The sequence below is a fragment of the Pygoscelis adeliae genome, unplaced genomic scaffold (genome assembly GCF_000699105.1).
Source record: "Pygoscelis adeliae isolate BGI_AS28 unplaced genomic scaffold, ASM69910v1 Scaffold308, whole genome shotgun sequence".
NCBI classification, from domain to species: Eukaryota; Metazoa; Chordata; class Aves; order Sphenisciformes; family Spheniscidae; genus Pygoscelis; species Pygoscelis adeliae.
In genome coordinates, this window is record NW_008825306.1 from 2,206,231 (window position 1) to 2,224,011 (window position 17,781).

Below are 17,781 nucleotides of genomic sequence, written 5' to 3' on the forward strand. Positions count from 1 at the left end.
TATAATATTACAGTTCTAATGTATCAACAAATGCTCTTATTTAAAAACTGGACTTCTCATATTGGCTATAAAAAGTACATGTTCAGGATAGTATTTGAGACTTAAACCAAGTAAGAAACAAGTTATCACAAAAAAACTCTGCAGGTTAAAGGCTGTGATAATTATCTTATACATGGCTGATTCTAATTCATAGGAGAAATGGCTGTAACTGCACTAGATGAGAGGCTTGATTTTGTAGGGGTGGGAGTATGCAAGGGCTGTGCAAATGTCTCATAGTAGCGGCATCGTCTGACTTCAAAATGCCCCTGTCTCAGGAGTAAAATTTGTAAATGTTAGGTCATAAGTAAACTATAGTTCTTTTTGTAGAAAAAGACTTGCGGTTTCTGCGACTAGTTTACTTGTGCTTTAGGTTTGTCTAAGAGAAATTCAAAGAGGTTTGTAGCCTGTGGTATTATCTGAAATTTTATTTTCAGCTTCTTCCTTTGCCTTTTTCTAAATGAGTTTTGGCCAGGCTGGCTGGTCATTGATTGTGGATTTCCCTCTCCTGCATCAGTTGTTCATCCTGTCCTTGATTATTGCAGCACAATGGAAACAGTTTATGTTTTCCTCTCCTTTCATTTACAGTTCATGTGCTACTGGGTGGTAGAAGACTGAGTCTGATAACTTACTAATTGCCCTCCAGGAGCACAGATCTGCTGGAAGTGTCAAATTTTGTCTATGGAAGAAGGGGGGTGTGCACACCCATTTCCCCCCCACACCCCCATATCAAAACCCGTTATTACTTTTTGTATAATCTAAAGAACTGCTTGAGGGTGGGGATGTTTTGCTGGCTGTGATTTGTGATTGCTCAGTTACAAACAAATTCAGAATTCATCCTGATCTGGCAGTCAGGTAGCCAGTTTTCTGGGAGGGGAAAAGAAAAAAATCTGAATCTCTACTCTTCTCTGGTTGAATCTGTTGGCATTTCTCTATAAAATAACATGACAGATAATGGCTTAGTAAGGTACCAGTGTGTGTAGTCACAACAAAAGACTCTAGACCTTCAGTATAATAAGTGCCACTTGAAAGATATTGCTTTATAGCAATACACAAGATGGTTTGTAACAGCCCACCTAAGTTGAACAGGTTGGCATTAAAGCCACTGTGTATTTTGAAGCCTGGGGAGTTGCAGAGTTGGTGGAATTGGTAGCTTAAAGCGGTATTATTCTAGTGGTCTCTGTAAGAAAGAAGATTGAATCACCGAAGTAATAGGAGTTATATTTCACAGCTCTTTGACCCAAGCAGACCAATTTTGAGAACCAAAACAAGCAAATCCAACAGTTTTCCCCTCTTTCAGTATTTCCAGTGGAAATGCTTCAGTTAAACTCAAAGTTGAGCATACCTGTCTCTTTTTTTTTTTTGGGGGGGGGTAGGGGGTAGGAGCAGCCAGAATCTGCTGTGGCTAGAATCCATTCTTGTCCCCCTAGTTGATAGTTGTTGTTATGCTTCTAAGTTTGCAAACATTAGCATACAGAAGGGAGAGGCTGACTATCTGGAAATGGCCATTGCAGCTTGCTTCCTGAAATGCCTCGGATAAAGCTTCATGGATTTCCCAAGGCTCCCAAGGATTTCCAAAGTTATTTGATACCTTTTACCAGCTGTACATGTTCTAGGAGCAGTGGTATTAATTATCAGGAAGCTAGACGACTCTGTAAGCATCAGAACTGCGTAAATACTCCTTCAGTGCACAAAACTTCCCTATGAATACAGCTCAGAAAATGGATTTTTGAGCACTAAATTTTCTTTTTCTGAAAGCTCTTTAAGAACAATCGTGGTTCTGGAATTGCATGTGTTTATATAAAGCATTCAAATGGTTACTAATGCACACTCTCCCTATATTAGAAATGAGACGTAACTGATTAATTTGTCATCATATATTGAGAATCTTGCATTAATATTGACTTGTTCTATTTTATAGATGAGATGTACGTTGGTTTTGATTCTAATTGATACCCTAAACTTAATCTTGGACAGCTTGTACCAAGATGTTACAGTGTTATGCTTTAACTTAGTTCTTCTGCTTGATGTGTATTGCAGTCCCCATATCTATTTATGGAAAGAAGCTATAATTGTCCTTCCTCCCCATCCCTTAGGGAAAACAAAACATGCCAATTTAGTCTTCACTCATAAAAGGTGCTCTATCCCATGACAATTCTAGTGGTTCCTTCTCTGTATCCTTTCAGGTTTGAATAAATTTCCTCAAGCATGTGTAGGACTGTGCATCTCTATCTGTACTGTCAGTATCTCCCTGGAATATCCTAGGATTTCATCTGTCACTTCGATGGCTTCACTGTATAGATGGATCTTAGTCATCCTATGGTTAACCCTTTCTCAGCTTAAAGGCTTGCAAATGCTTAGCGGAGCTTTTTCTTGGATCTCTAACTGTGACGTTGCAATCCTTGAGTTTCATCCTGTATTTATTACTCCAGACCTTCAGGGTCAATTTGTCCTTTCTTATTGATAACCTGACATGCTTTTTTTTTTCATGGTGGTAGCTTCCAATATTGTTTTATCGTCTAAGTAGTTATCACACATGACTATTCCTTGTTGTGGTCACTGACAGAAATATTTAATATAAGAATTTATTACAGAAATATTTAATGAAATTTAATTCCAAAATTAATCCCTATGAAGCTGTGCTAATAACCTCCCTCCAGCCATATGTTTCCCATTTCAATACAAACCACTAACAAATTGATCTAGTTTCTAGCTTGAAAAAGATAAGTAGAATCATAGAATGGTTAAGGGACCGTTAAAGATCACCTAGTCCAACCCCCCTGCCGTGGGCAGGGACATCTTCAACTAGATCAGGGTGCTCAGAGCCCCGTCCAACCTGACCTTGAATGTTTCCAGGGATGGGGCATCCACCACCTCTCTGGGCAACCTGTGCCAGTGCTTCACTACCCTCAGCGTAAAAAATTTCTTCCTTATATCTAGTCTGAATCTACCTGCTTTTAGTTTAAAGGCATTCCCCCTTGTCCTGTCACAACAGGCCCTGCTAAACAGTCTGTCCCCATCTTTCTTATAAGCCCCCTTCAGGTACTGGAAGGCTGCTATAAGGCCTCCCCGGAGCCTTCTTTTCTCCAGGCTGAACAACCCCAGCTCTCTCAGCCTGTCTTCATAGGAGAGGTGCTCCATCCCTCTGGTCATTTTCGTGGCCCTCTTCTGGACCTGCTCCAACAGGTCCGTGTCTGTCTTGTGCTGAGGGCTCCAGAGCTGGACGCAGGACTCCAGGTGGGGTCTCACCAGAGCAGAGCAGAGGGGCAGAATCACCTCCCTCGACCTGCTGGCCACGCTTCTTTTGATGCAGCCCAGGATATGACTGGCCTTCTGGGCTGCGAGTGCCCATTGCTGGCTCACGTGCAGCTTTTCATCCACCAGTACCCCCAAGTCCTTCTCGGCAGGGCTGCTCTCAATGCCTTCATCCCCCAGCCTGTATTGATACTGGGGGTTGCCCCGACCCAGGTGCAGGACCTTGTACTTGGCCTTGTTGATCCTCATGAGGTTCACACAGGCCCACTTCTCGAGCTTGTCCAGGTCCCTCTGGATGGCATCCTGTCCCTCTGGCGTGTCGACTTGCTGTTGTCTGCAAACTTGCTGAGGGTGCGCTCAATTCCACTATGTCATTGATGAAGATATTTAACAGCCATTGTTGATCTCTTTCTAAGACAGAGGATGGAGTATGGTAATATTTAAAATTATATTATTGGATTGTCTATTACCAAGCTTTTAAAAATTCTGTCCTATGTTGTCTATTGTGCAACTGTGCGCTATTGTGTTTATGCACAAGAAGACAAATTAAGGCTGTACAGGGAAGCTTGGGGTTTAATACAGTTCTATTACATGAAAATTGTATACCTTTAAACTGCTGATATGAAAAGCTCTTGTTACAGTCTGTCAGAGGGGAAGAAAGAGTGAAGGGGAACTTGTGTTTCTGAGCTTCTGCTTTGCAGATACAGCGTACCCTCCTTGAGGCTATGCATAAGTAACTGTCATCTCAAATGTTCTAGATAAAAAGTACTTACTGTCAAGCACTTCTCTCAAGTGAACTTCATAATTATAATTAGGAATTTCTCAGGTGTTGGCTCTCAGTTTAATAAGTACTCATAGTGGTAGTAGTTGAAATAGATGCCTGTGAGTATGACCACAGCTCTGTGTGGATTTTATTTGGAAGTACAGTCAGTGATGTCTTTATGTATCTAAATTGCATTTTAGCATTATGACTAATCAGTTGTTTAACTAACACAGAGTTAAAGAATAGGCGTTGAGAACATAAGCAGCCCTGAATGTATCTAAACGTAAGACATCTTTCCTCTGAATTCTGTCTTAGTTAAGAGATGCCTTATGTGTATTTCATAAATCTGCCATTGTTACGGAAGTACAGTATTTTGTGTCTTGGATTTCTGATGAACCCCAAAATATGGGACTTGTGTGCTGGCTTGTTCACGCCTCTCTCTGCTACCTCAGGCCCTCGCTAGCTCTATCTCCTGTCTGTTTTTCCATCTGTGGGCATTGTGGGATCATAGCGAATGGGGACTTGAACTCAATAGAAATAATGTACTACAAAACATAAAGGATGTTGAAGATAAATCTGCAGAGTCCTGTTTGAATTGAGTGTCCAGGATATAGAAACCTAATGTTAAGCCAAACTCTTAAGTTTCTGTGTATTCATTCAGCTTTTTAATGTGATACTTCATTTCTGGAGTTTGCAGCTGAAACTTAATTTCAGGAGCACTTAGCTAGCAGATTTTTCTTCATTTGTTTAAGGAATTATGTGGTGTTAGAGCACTTAATTTTACCCTCAGTGTTGATAAGTGTTTGGTAACTTATTTCTACATAATAAATTCTTAATATAGTAGGAAATGTGAATATATGTAATAGTTAAAACCTGTTTTTTGTCTAATAGTGATATTTTCAGTAGATCATTTGTTAAGCTTTGACTCTTCTGGGAATTAAAGTGTTCTTGATACTTACTGGAATTCTTTCAGTAAATTCCAGTAGAGGCTGTGATTAAACAGGGATGTGTTAGGTTTTGGTTTCCTTTTCTACCTTTGAAGCATGTGAATAGTCCCACTGACTTTGTGGTGGTGGCGGGGCTGAGATCTGTGCTATGGTATACTTACTAACTTCAAAATTTTCGTTTCAATGTTTGTAGTTGGTGTATGAATTTTTCCTGAGGTTTTTGGAGAGCCCAGATTTTCAGCCTAGCATTGCAAAGCGATATATTGACCAGAAATTTGTACAGCAGGTAAGTAGAGAGTTTTCCCACCCCCAGATTTCAAGATCACCTCTCAAGCTTAACTTCTCAGATGACTATGCAGCTAAGGAGAATATTAAAGCTTTCATGTTGACACAGGGTTAAACTTTAGTTGTTCCAACAGTGGTTTCTGCCAAACACTAAATAAACAGCACATCATACCACACAGGCTACATGTCATTAGTAACTTCAGAAACACTTTGTTTTCCGATATCAACCTCAGTGCTTTGCAATGCAAGGTATTTGTAATTTGTAAATACAAGTTGTGTTTTTAATGATTTGTAACTTACTTCCAGTCAAACCAACAATGTGCTAATTAGATTTTTGTAGTGCTTTAATGTTTGCTTTTCATAGATTTATCATGGGAAAACTTACAGCAAACTCTTTTCCTGTAAAAAGTTCATGTACTTGCTGTACATGAAATGTGTTGCAACATCTGCTAACTTGTGACTAGATAGTGTCGTTCTCTTTACTATTGTGTGTTAACCACAGACGGAAAATCAAGTAAGAAAGTACATAGGAAAATCATGCTTCACCATGCAAAGTAACTACGAGCAAGAAGGTGAAATGAGATTTCATATTAAATATCACTTCTCAAGGAATTAGGCTGTAGAATGCTGTAACAATTTTTGTCCAAGGTTAACTCGGTGGGGATTTTTTTTTTTACCATGTCAAAATACTTGTTTGTCAAGGAAAAGCTCAGTATCTGAAGAGTGAGTGCTGGCAGGCCATCAAAGTACAGCAACAAAAAGTAAAAACATAGGTGGACGCTTTTCCTCCCCACCTTCAGTGCCTGCATTTAATTTCTACTTGTTTGGTTTTACTGTTCTTGTATATAGGTGTTTCCTTCTTCTCTGTTTTACTCGACTTTCCCACAAAATTCAGGCCTGAAGCTGCTGCTGAACTATTGGCCGTGGGCATCCAATTTACTAATTGACCCGTGGTTCTTAAGAGCCATGTTGCAGAGTTTCAATTCCTGACGTTTCACTTGATCTTTCTCTAGGGTACAAGAAAGACAATGCAATGAACAGCTAGCTATATATGGAAAAAAAGAGTAGTGACCCTGAGAAATTCCTTCTAAATATAAAAATGAAGTGAGCCTGAACAAAGTTCCCGAACAGCTGTTTCCAGTCCCTTATGCTGCTTGGTGTAGACATACCCAAGCTCACAGACCTGGACTGAGCAGGAGACTGTAGTGACTGCTTGAGCTAAGTTACTAACTTGTTAGCGCAGTTAGCGTTTCTGAATATGCTCTTACTTGGACAAGCAGGAAAAAAAAACCCCTAAAATAATGGTCTGTAATGGGATTGGAATGTCTTTTGATGTCTTCAAGTGAGTGTGGTCTTTTCTGTATCCTTGGAAAACTTTCTACAAGAAAAAAAATGCGTGGAAAGTCTTGCTAGCTTATTAGGGCATTTAGTCTGTATTAGCAGAGAATCAGTTCATAATTACATCTCTTATGCTTATTTTACAACCCCCTCCATATGAAATCATTAATTGTGAAATTTCTTGTATAGGAATGCTTTTGCTTAACCTTCAAGACACAAGTAGCTTTTTGAGATGAGCAGTACAGGATTTTAATTAAAAAATTGTAAATATCTGATGCAGATTTGATTCATTCTGATTTCTTAAAGACCAAGTGTAAACCACTTACCTAAGGTTTGATAATATCATTCTTACAACTTCATTTTTATTTTGATAGTCTAATAGTTATTGGAATGGCTTTGTCTGTTGTATACAGACTTTTGAAGGGAATGAAGCTGCTGGGTTTATTTTTTACAAAAATAATCAGCTTTATTAAAAATCTGATTTTGAAAATATAATACTGATATCCAAACAAAATTTTCGGTTAAACTGATTCTAATTTTTCTAATGTAAATGTGTAAATTAAAGATAAAACTCGAATTGGTTAGTAACGTAACAAAATTTAAGTCTTTCAACAGTAACACATTTCAATTTAATTTTTAAAGTTGTTGGAGCTCTTTGATAGTGAAGACCCACGAGAACGTGATTTCCTAAAGACAGTTCTTCATCGAATTTACGGAAAATTCCTCGGTTTAAGAGCATTCATCAGGAAACAGATTAACAACATTTTCCTCAGGTATGCTGTATATGTATGTGTGTGTGACTAGGTTGAGGAATACTTTTATCTTGCCTTCATGGTCTGGGTCTGCAGTGATCTAGCCAGATCACACAGCCAGTCTGTGATCTGGCTTTCAAATATTTGAAGCTTATTAAAAGTTATTTCTTTGGAATCTCTGATCTTCTGTTTCGATTTTTGATGGTTGTCTCTTTTCATAACAGGTTTATATATGAAACAGAGCACTTCAATGGTGTTGCTGAACTTCTTGAGATATTAGGAAGGTAAGTTTGATCTGACAGAAAAAGCATAAAATGTTACTGTGGGTGTTTACTTCAGCTTTCTTGCTTTGGGAATGGAGGTGGGGAAAGAGAATTATTACAGTAATGAGTGATGAAGTGCAGTCACTGATATAATTTAATACTGTCTGGGTTACCATGTGAATATCAAATTACGATATAGAGTAAAAATTACTCTTTTTCAGTGCAAGTTTTAAAGATGACTGGCAAAATATTTCTCAAGGGTTCTTGTTTGTCAGGAATACCTACTCTTGCTTATCTTATATCTGATAGATGACTTGTTCTTTGATTCAGAAAATGAATGTTAACTTTTGCCCTCATGCTGAATGAAATGCTTTAATCTTCAGCAGGCTGGTTTTCTTTAAATTCTATTCAGGAAAGCCTTGTAAGTGCTAGGGTTTTTTAGTTATCTTTTTTGACATTATTTCACTAATTTCATTTTTAACTTTGAAGGGTTTTTGTGGTAGTATTTTACTGTTTTTCCAAAACTGTCACATATATTTCACAGTAGAAAATTCTATAAATATTACTGGTCTAACTGAAAATCCAAATGTTGTGAAACTACTGTGGAGCAAGTTTTCATGAAAATCAAGTGAAAGGGATACCATTATTTTCTCAGATTAAAATGGGGACGGGGGACGGGGAATCCCAACCTCTTCCTGAAGGACTTTTGTCCGTTCTGTGACTCATTAACTCTTAAAAATAAGATTACTGAATCAATGAGACAACTTTTAACTTTGTTTTTAGAGGGAAGGGTTGTTCAACAATCTCAAAACAAATGTTCAAACCGCACTGTTAAAATAGTGCAAAGTTGTATGCCATCTATTTTTTCTGCAAGTTGCTAGTAATTGTGGGTGAAATGGATTCCTGATGCATCTGTCTAAGCTTTACAATTAGACAGCAAGACTTACTGTACGTGATTTTACATAATGGAGGTCACGATAAACATACTTCAGCTCATCTAATGAGTATTATGTGACTTCTACTATGGTTCTCTGGTATTCCCACCAAGAGTCTAAACTCGCGTGATACCAACACTTTAAAGGTTGTGCATATGTAGAGCTATTTTATGGCTTTAAAATAATCAGGTTTAGAAATTGAAACAGAAATGGAGTGTATCTTCAATTTACAGAAATTCTTGACTTGCTAGGAAAAAATTATTTTTTAATAAAAATAAATCCTGCTTATTCATGTTTTCAGTATTATCAATGGTTTTGCACTGCCACTGAAAGCAGAACACAAACAGTTCCTTATGAAAGTTCTGATTCCCATGCATACTGCAAAGGGATTAGCTTTGTTTCATGCACAGGTAAGCTTTTGCCTATTATTAAGAGTGGTGGGGTTTTTGTATATGCGTTTGAAACTACTGAAATTTAAAGCAGTATGTGTTATAATATCAATATTAAAAAATATTTGCAAATTCAGTCACTGTTGGGTTTTTTTGAAGATCTCAGATCTTATGTCTAAATGTTAATTTTGAGATAATATTTAGCATATATTAAAAATGAAAGAATACAACAGCGAGTCAAAGTCATGTCAGCTGAAGTGGGAAGCTTTTTTGCTTGCTAGTCTTGTCACATTTTAAGCTTCATTTAATCCCAGGACCTTGTTCTGTTACCGCTTCCTTTATGTAACCTAAATGCTTTGTATAAAGGAACCTTGAGTATGGCCAGGTACTTGCTTCAGAAGTGCTTTTTTATTTCTAAAACCATTCCAGTGACGGGGAGGGGAGGAGAATGTTGGATATAAATGGCAGAAATGTATAGTAGCTCTCTGGATCAGCTAGAAATTATGTAGATCCATGACACGCTGTCAGAATGCTTTAGTTCTTCATTTGACTTCCATTCTTATACGTTGCACAGACGTTCAGCATTTTATTTGAGGAATGATGTATATCCTTTCCAGACATATGGCACTTGAGTATTGAATACATTTGATGCAAACTTGCAAGTAATTCTGCTGTGGCTAATTAAAAACTTGCTTTGTTAACTTAGTCAGCTCACTAATACAGCTCCTTGTAGACTAAAGATACAAGGAACTGAGTTTCTAATTAAAGTGAAATCATTATGACTATATAACCTACAAACAGGATCAAGTCAAGAGCTCTGTTAATTCCTAATTCTCATATAAAGTTTTAATTAAATTAAATCACTTGTCTGTGGTTTATTGCTATGCAATAGGCTGCTCCATGGAACGAGTCAGTGATATGAAAGGGACCAGTCACTTGCCAAAGTTATTCTTACCGATAGATCAGTACAGCAAGCTGTCCTTTTTTCTATATGTTTAATCCGGTTCATCCGTACCTGAAAGGGTCCTATTAGTTGAGCTGTACTGTGTACCTGAAAGTAGCATTTGGTTTGCTGACCGGGCTACTCATCTATCCCTTCATAAACCACTAGTGCCATGTGCAGTTTCAGCGCTGTGTGTTTCTGGTTTCGTGTTATCCTGAAGGTGTAAACCAGCGTTACATCTGCTTTGCAATCAGGAGTGGCCTGGTTGCTTTGTTGCTACGGTACAAGTTTAGCCTACCCTTAAAAGTTAAAGCCTCAAAGCTGAATTAAGTTTGAGTCTTTGTGTCTTTAAACAATAAAGCGTTACTGTGCAATGTATATAATAGGATTTTATGAGATTGATGTGTGAGATTTATTATTTTTTGAATCTACACATATACATCCTTAGCCTAAGGGTAAAGAAATAAATTAGACCTGTTGTAATTACAGCATTGTAATTGTCTGCTTTGGGATACCAGATTTCAAAAAAAAAAAAAAAAGGAAAAGTAATGCCTTGAATTCAAGCACCCTAAGTATTGAAATGTACATGTAATGCATGTAAATAATTTTTGTCTTTGCTTTATATTGTGAGATGAAAAATACTGTGACTTCTTAAAATCAGTCTTAATGGAATCTTGGATTGTAACTACTTTCATAATAGGATTATTGTATGGTTTCTGTACTGGGCAGAGGTATGGTTGTTTAGTTACTTAACTATGAGCTAAGTAACTAAACAATAAGTAATTATATAACATATAATATCACACTTTGGCCTGTGAAGTCCCCTGGACAGAAATCACTTGAGGCTGGGAGAGTATGCTGGTGGCTTAATCACATTATGCTCCCCCCACTTCATAGCACTCTTCCACAGGCATTTGGTGTTGGCCAGTGCTGGGGACAGGATACTCAGCTGGACAGGTGCTGCCTGATCTCTTGTGGCCGTGTAATACGTCACAATTCTTTCACCTGTAATTTTATCACTGAATGTTGTGTGCTGTAGATGTCTAGTACTTGAGAAATGTATGCTCAGTCAAACCTGTTTTAAAACTTCTTTTGACTGAAAGTATCACCTTTTTTTTTTTAACCCAATACAGATGTTTGAAAATGATAGTTTTGTAATGTTAATACAGGAATTGATGTTGAGAAAAATCTGTTTGGGTACTGGATCTGAGTTAGGGAAATACCTGTCAAGCTTAAAAGTAATTTTCTTCTAGGACAAAAAAAAAAGAAGATTTTTGGTATGCAGAAAGTTTTTGTAAGATAGAGCAGGCCTGTATATCTTGCTGCTTTAATTGCTGTTTTGTTTAGTTTGGAAGAATGTGAAATGGCTGTGTAGAGGTGTTTTGAGTTGGGTGTCCCATCCCTCCCCCACCCCCGCTCCGATCTGAAGTGCTTCCATTATAAGTTGTGATATTTAGTTATGCTGCAATGTCTAAACAGTGTCTGTTTAAACTAAATAATCATATGACTTACATTCTAGCTCGCCTATTGTGTTGTACAGTTCCTGGAAAAAGATACAACTTTAACAGAGCCTGTAAGTGTTTTTCAGTTGAATGTTTTTCTATTTTTAATTTCAACTAAATATTTCAGTGTAACTTGTTAGAATTGTATAGCAGTGCTATCTGGGCTATCTTGATTAATGATCCATAGACAGGTTTTTTTCGGGGGGGTAGGGGGTGGGGGTGTGTGTTAAATCTAGAACAGTTGTTAAGAAAACTCTGGGTTTGAAGGGGCAGTTATCTCAGCCTGTGACCAAGATAGAGCACAAATTTAAATAAAAGTTTGAACCACTGATACCATGCAAATTACCTGATCTGAGAAAGCATGTAACAACTGTATTCCCTCCTAGTAAGAACTAAAATTTCAATATTTTTGGTGCTGATGGCTTCTGCCTAGCCACTGCATAAAGCTGAAATATTTTAGGGAATAAACAATCCCAAAATAAAAGTTGGAAAGAATAACAACGCTTTGTTTAGACAGAAAGAACTCTGAAATTCCAAATGCGATGTTTCTGTTCTGTCTCTTCAGTTTACTGGGGTGCCTGTTGGCAGTTATAATACAGGTGCTTCGGGCATCAGTGGCTTTTGCCAGACTGAATCTCCCGTGATACATATTGACAGCTCAGCTAAAAAGGGGTTTGCAGCGCTTCATGCAAGGGCTTTGGCGATGCCCGTAAAGAAGAACGCAGGCTCAGGGCAGTGCAGCAACTCATGGGGACACAGACTGATGTCAGATGAGCTAGAACAGAAACTGTTCTTAGTTGGACAATCAGAAATCTTTCCATTAGGGGTATGTTGATATTTAAATACTTTATCCCTTTTTGTGACAGAAAAATGAAGAGCTTATGTAAAATCTTGAATTTTTCCTATAAAGAAAAAAGATAAACAGCTTTGTGGAAACAACGTAGATCTTCACCAGTCTTTCAGTGGAAGCTTGTTTTCTGCACAGCCACTTAAGTATTGATGTTCCTCATCAGAAGACAAGTTATTCTGTAGGTGGTGGAAGGTGGTAGACCTGACTGTCTATAAATTTGCCTTGTCTGCTTGAAGCATCTTCTTTCCCCCTGTACTGCTAGCTACACTGGTCAATAAGCTTATTTTCTTGGATAGGGCGAGGAGAAAGGAATTGTGTAAGCCTTATTCCTTAAGCCAAGCTATAAAACAGTCCAGGCACTTTGACAGTTGACATGTGAGCAGAAAATGTGTAGTATTACATAAAAACCTGCAAGATTGAATTGAAGTGACACCATGACAAAGTCAGAACTTCCTGATACGAATTTACAGAACTGTGATGCAGGATCCAAGCCCAAGCTTTGAAGCGAGAAGGTAGGGCTTTTTGCAGTAGGAGTGCCATAGTGCAATTCTGGGACTTCATCTGGACTATAGTGTATACAATTCTGGTTGCCTCTTAATCAGTAAAGATGAATTCAGAATGGAGAAGGTACAAGAACTCACTGCAGAGTCACTGCCTGTGCTTGCTTTGGTCATTACTCTGAGAGTATAGTAAAATTGGCTTTATCAAGGAGTAAAAGTTAATAAGATGGTAAGAAGTGAAGCTTTAAGAAACTTTCTGAAATGCTTGAAAAGTAGATGTTAAAATTTGGGGCAACTGATGAGATAGCATTTGGATTTTTTTTGGCTTTTGGTCAAGTAATATTTTAAGAACTCCATCAGAAGGCTGTCTTCAGGAGTACCTTACTGTTATTTTTCTGGTAGGAATTGTCACTCGGGGTCAATTTAGAGGACATTCAATCCGAGCTCTTGTAGCTATGGTAGTCTGCCTTAGGTCAGTCCTGATGTTTGCGAAGCTGACAAGAAGACTTTGTTACCTAACCCTGCTAAGCACAGTGGCCTTTACATTGAAGAAATCAGGCTAAACATGCAGTCCTTGCGCATAAGATAAGTTTTCTAGCAGGTGCCTACTGTTGTAAGTCACTTTATGGGAATGTTGTAGCTCAGGGGAAATTATTAATCTTAAGAGTTTTGTGTAGTAAGAGCAGCAGGATTTCAGATCTGCATTCACGTTGCATATTTCTTTGAATAAAATCTTTGAACATGAATGTGCATGTATCAGCTTTTTATTATGAAAGCATAGTCAGCCTGGAAACTGATACTCTCTCTGAGGAGCAAGGAATAGGTATCTTGTTGAGGTCTGCACTGTTATACTTGGAATATGTTATTTCTTTGTCAAGTTGAGAATATGAGTCTGCGTAGCAAAGTATATTCAACGCTCTTACAATAACAAGTGCTGGAAACTGGACTGCTCCAGCTAACTCAGTTTTATGCTTTCGAGACCAGTAAATTCATGCTCCAGTTAGGGGTGTATGGTAGGTTCTCATGGCTCTTCTTTGGCAAATGTGCTTGTCTGAAATTTTTTTTTACTTACTTGCGTTGTTCTGGGGGAGAGGGAAGGTGTCGGCAGAATGAGCTATTATACCTGTAAATGTTTGGGTTTGCTCTTTAAAAATACAAAATCTCAGTAGTACGTAACTGAGTCCTTCGGTTACGAGCTAATTAACAGAAAATGGCCCTAGATTTGAAGTGTATTTACATAGACTACTTTAAATGGTGAATCTAGAGAAACAAGTGTAATTAATTCATGCAAGTCTGACTCCTCGAGGGTGGAGGAGAAGCGGGTGAGTAAAGGACTGCCAGATCAGGTAATTGCAGTGAAATGGGGGAGCTCAAAATTTGTCCTTCCCCCTCACTGTGCCGCCTGCCCCAGCTCTCCTGCTCTGTCCGTGGAGGCAGCAAGGAGGCCAGGTCAGTGCCGGCCAGTCAGGGAGGGAGCTCTGCCTCTGTGGGCCAGGTGGCAACGTTGTCACCTGTGTGGGCTGATCCAGGCCTCCTGCTCCTTCATCAGGTGTCAGATGATGTTTGTATTTGCTGCCTGTAGTTTTCAGCCAGCTAGGTTGAACTGTATGGTCGAGGCTCTGTAAGGAATCTGTTCTTTCCTTGTAGCTTGCATTCTTTTTGTGGATTTCAGCATAGGACTTTACCAGCTGCCTGAGGCTTCTGCATTTGCTCGATGTCATTTGAAGTGACATGCAGTTTTGTAGTAGCAGGATGTGTGTGTATCCTAGGATAAAGACTTGTGGGCGCTTAAAATCATATTAACTATTTCTTTGGAAAGTCACTTTTGATAGTACACATAGTTGTGACTAGAACAGCCAGCTGGGAAGCTGGGGGAAAAAAAACCCAACATGGCAAAAATAAAACATGGAAGGTATTCAAACAGTCAAGTAAGTTTTACAGTTGGGTATGATCAATTAGGTGCTGCTGTATCATAAAAATAGAGGCCCTTTCCTCGGAATGGAAGTTTATAAGGCTCTGAGAATGTTTCTGCTTCCAAAACATACAGTTACAGGGTTTTTTTAGCCGGCATTAATTTTGTCATTTAGATGCCATGTCAAATGTTTGTTTCTAGGAAACAGGCCTCCAGTCTTTGTTGTGTGTTTCCCCGCCCCTTCCTCTTGGGGGCTGTGCTTTCTAATTAAGTTTTGCTAAAGTTTTTTTCCAGTCTTGTGTAAGACAGTTTCCAATGTAGATACTGGAATATATTTTCTCTGTAAGTTCACATCTTTTTTTAGTTTTCGGTCTTTAACGTTTCAAATTCTAGAAGAAAAAAGGAAGTGGTGGAGGCCACGACTCCTCTGCGTGTGCAGCCCTGTTTGTGCAGTCAGCGTATACCGCTCGCTCTCGGGCTGCAAGCCTTGATGCCAAGACAGGTGCTCCCCAAAGCACGGATGAGTAGAAGACAGAAAATATTCTGGGAAATCTAGCTACAGGGGAGTTAACTTCGTTTTGTGATGCTTTGATGTTCTCAACATCCTATCAATTAATGTATGTACTGGGGTGGGAGGGGAGCGTGAATGGATAATCAAAGACTTGCGAAGTGATAAGGGTCTAAATTATTCTGATAACCTAAACAAGACAAATATTTAAATGAGGCAGCGCAGTATTTATTTTCAGTGGAACTACATCTAGCTGTATTCAGTTTTCATTGAACCTCTGGATAAGGAAAAGCAAACTAGTACTTTTTTTTTTTTAATCTTATCAGATACGTAATAGAAACTTGTTCTGCTTTAACTTGTTTGTATTTTTAATATAGGTGATCAGAGGACTGCTCAAATTTTGGCCAAAAACTTGCAGTCAGAAAGAGGTTGGTTTTGTCTCTTGTTTCTGGCATCTGCTGTGATGTGAAATACCGTGTGGCAGGTTCACATACCTTACCTCTGCTGTGCTTTTCAAGAGATCTTGCAGAAAACTTGCAGTTCTTGAAGATTCTGGAGGCGCTCACCTCTGTCATGCAACTCAATGCAATTGTTTTGTGTGTCTGTTCTTACTATGGTGTTACTATGTTAAAACTATATTAAAGGTTGCATTCTAATTAAGATATTGTATACAGAAACAATTTTCCAAGGTGCGAAGTAGGTACAGACCAGGTTGGAGGTAGTCATCTGCAGTGTGACGCAGACTTAGCGTTTGAGATACCGAGTAAGTGCCTGGTAAAGCATACCTACGTTCTTTTTCCGTAGTCTAAAAATAACTTTAAATGGTCTTGGGAAATGCATTTTTTCTGGTTTCTTCTATGTAGTTAAAATGAGTTTAAAAATCAGGAGTTTGATTTATGCCACCAGATCCCACCCCCCGACAGCTCTTTAAAAGTGGGGTCCCTTAACACTGTCGTCCCTGTTTGTGTGAGCAGTGTCAAATTTTTCTGTGCCACCTACCTAGTGTTCTGCTGGTTGTAATTTAAAACGGGAATTAACTATTTATCACTTCAGAAGCTACTTTGGAGATCTCGGATAACGGTAACCTCTGCAGCCATTCCTGAAGAAATGAAATGTTCTAGCGGGGTTTTTTTAACTGTAAAAAAAGATATTCTGCAGAAGCAGTTCTGTGAAGTGTTCAGAGCAATTATGCAAAAGAAGACATCCAAGAGGAGAGCTGTAACCTGGTAGCTGAAACCGATGATTGACTTCTTTCAGGCTGCAAAAAACCTGTGGATGCCTAATGCATTGTAATTACATACAGTGTTCTTGGCAGGATTCATGGCTAATGTATAAACTGTCTTTTGTTTGTTTCTGTTTACAATGGCGATATAAAACATTCTCATACTTTCTGATATATTTCTTTTATACAAACAGGTAATGTTTTTAGGTGAAATCGAAGAAATCTTAGATGTAATAGAACCAACGCAATTCAAAAAAATAGAAGAGCCTTTATTTAAACAAATATCCAAGTGTGTGTCAAGTTCACATTTTCAGGTAAAAAAAAAAGTATAAAAAAATAACTTGTAGTAATTTATTTTGTGGTTGTTGACCCTTAAACGTTGTGTTTCAGGTTGCAGAGAGAGCTTTGTACTTCTGGAATAATGAATATATTCTTAGCCTGATTGAGGAGAACATTGATAACATTCTACCAATTATGTTTGGCAGTTTATACAAGATCTCCAAAGAACACTGGAATCCGTATGTAATGTTTAACTTTATCTATAGTACCATAAATAAATTGTCCACTGTTTCAGGTTCGGATCGTAAGCTTGTAAATGTGATTTCATTTTTACTTAAATCGGACGAAATCAATGAGATTATGGGTGCTAAAATGGCCGTCATTTTCAGCTGTATCATGCTTTCACTGTTCTGCATTGTTATGATGGAGAACTGGAATTTATTGAAAAAGTATGAGGACACGGGATGATGGTCTTGATCCTGTAATCACATTTGATCTTATGTGTGTTAGTTAAAAATGCAAATCGCTACTACTTAGGCCCAAACAATTGCCAAGGGATGCTTCTGCTATATATTTGTGCTTTGCTGTCCTTCCCTACTTCGGATGAACGAAATTCTGTCAGCGTCTTCATAAGTAGTTATTGCTGCCCGGTGAGATAAGAAGGGAAAAGATAGTATCAGAGAAAAGCAGTTGCCTACCGCTATAACGTACGGTAGGAATGAGAAATGAGCGGCTACTTCATTTTCTATTTAATGCCATTGGTTAAATGTTAGTATTTTTATCTCGTGTTTGAAAGAAGCAGTGATTACATTGAAATACTAAAAAGCAAAGTGTGCTTGCGTCCAGCATCCTGAATTGAGTTGCAAGTCAATTTATGGAATGTAAAGGTCGTACAGGCAAAAGCCAGAGTAGGCAGGATGGAGTTAAATCAGATGTCCTGTTTTAAGCACTTAGAGGCTCTGAAATTATTCTGAATTTATCTAGATGGTGTGTCTATTGCAAATGTATCAGCTGAGACTGAATATAAATTTTGGAGAACTAGTTCTTGGAGCATTAATAGTACTTGGGACCTCAACAAATTTGAAGGATGTCCCTCTTTCCC

General features: G+C 38.3%; 1 protein-coding gene across 1 annotated transcript in view; it reads left to right on the top strand.

Moving 5' to 3' along the window:
• Window positions 1-17,781, top strand: part of PPP2R5A (protein phosphatase 2, regulatory subunit B', alpha) — a 47,114-nt gene that overhangs the window by 25,828 nt on the left and 3,505 nt on the right. The window contains exons 4-11 of the mRNA XM_009330181.1: window positions 5,195-5,287; window positions 7,267-7,397; window positions 7,601-7,660; window positions 8,876-8,984; window positions 11,426-11,479; window positions 15,556-15,606; window positions 16,595-16,714; window positions 16,791-16,918. Of these exons, the coding sequence (XP_009328456.1) occupies window positions 5,195-5,287; window positions 7,267-7,397; window positions 7,601-7,660; window positions 8,876-8,984; window positions 11,426-11,479; window positions 15,556-15,606; window positions 16,595-16,714; window positions 16,791-16,918 (746 nt within the window). The remainder of the gene's footprint in view (window positions 1-5,194; window positions 5,288-7,266; window positions 7,398-7,600; window positions 7,661-8,875; window positions 8,985-11,425; window positions 11,480-15,555; window positions 15,607-16,594; window positions 16,715-16,790; window positions 16,919-17,781) is intronic.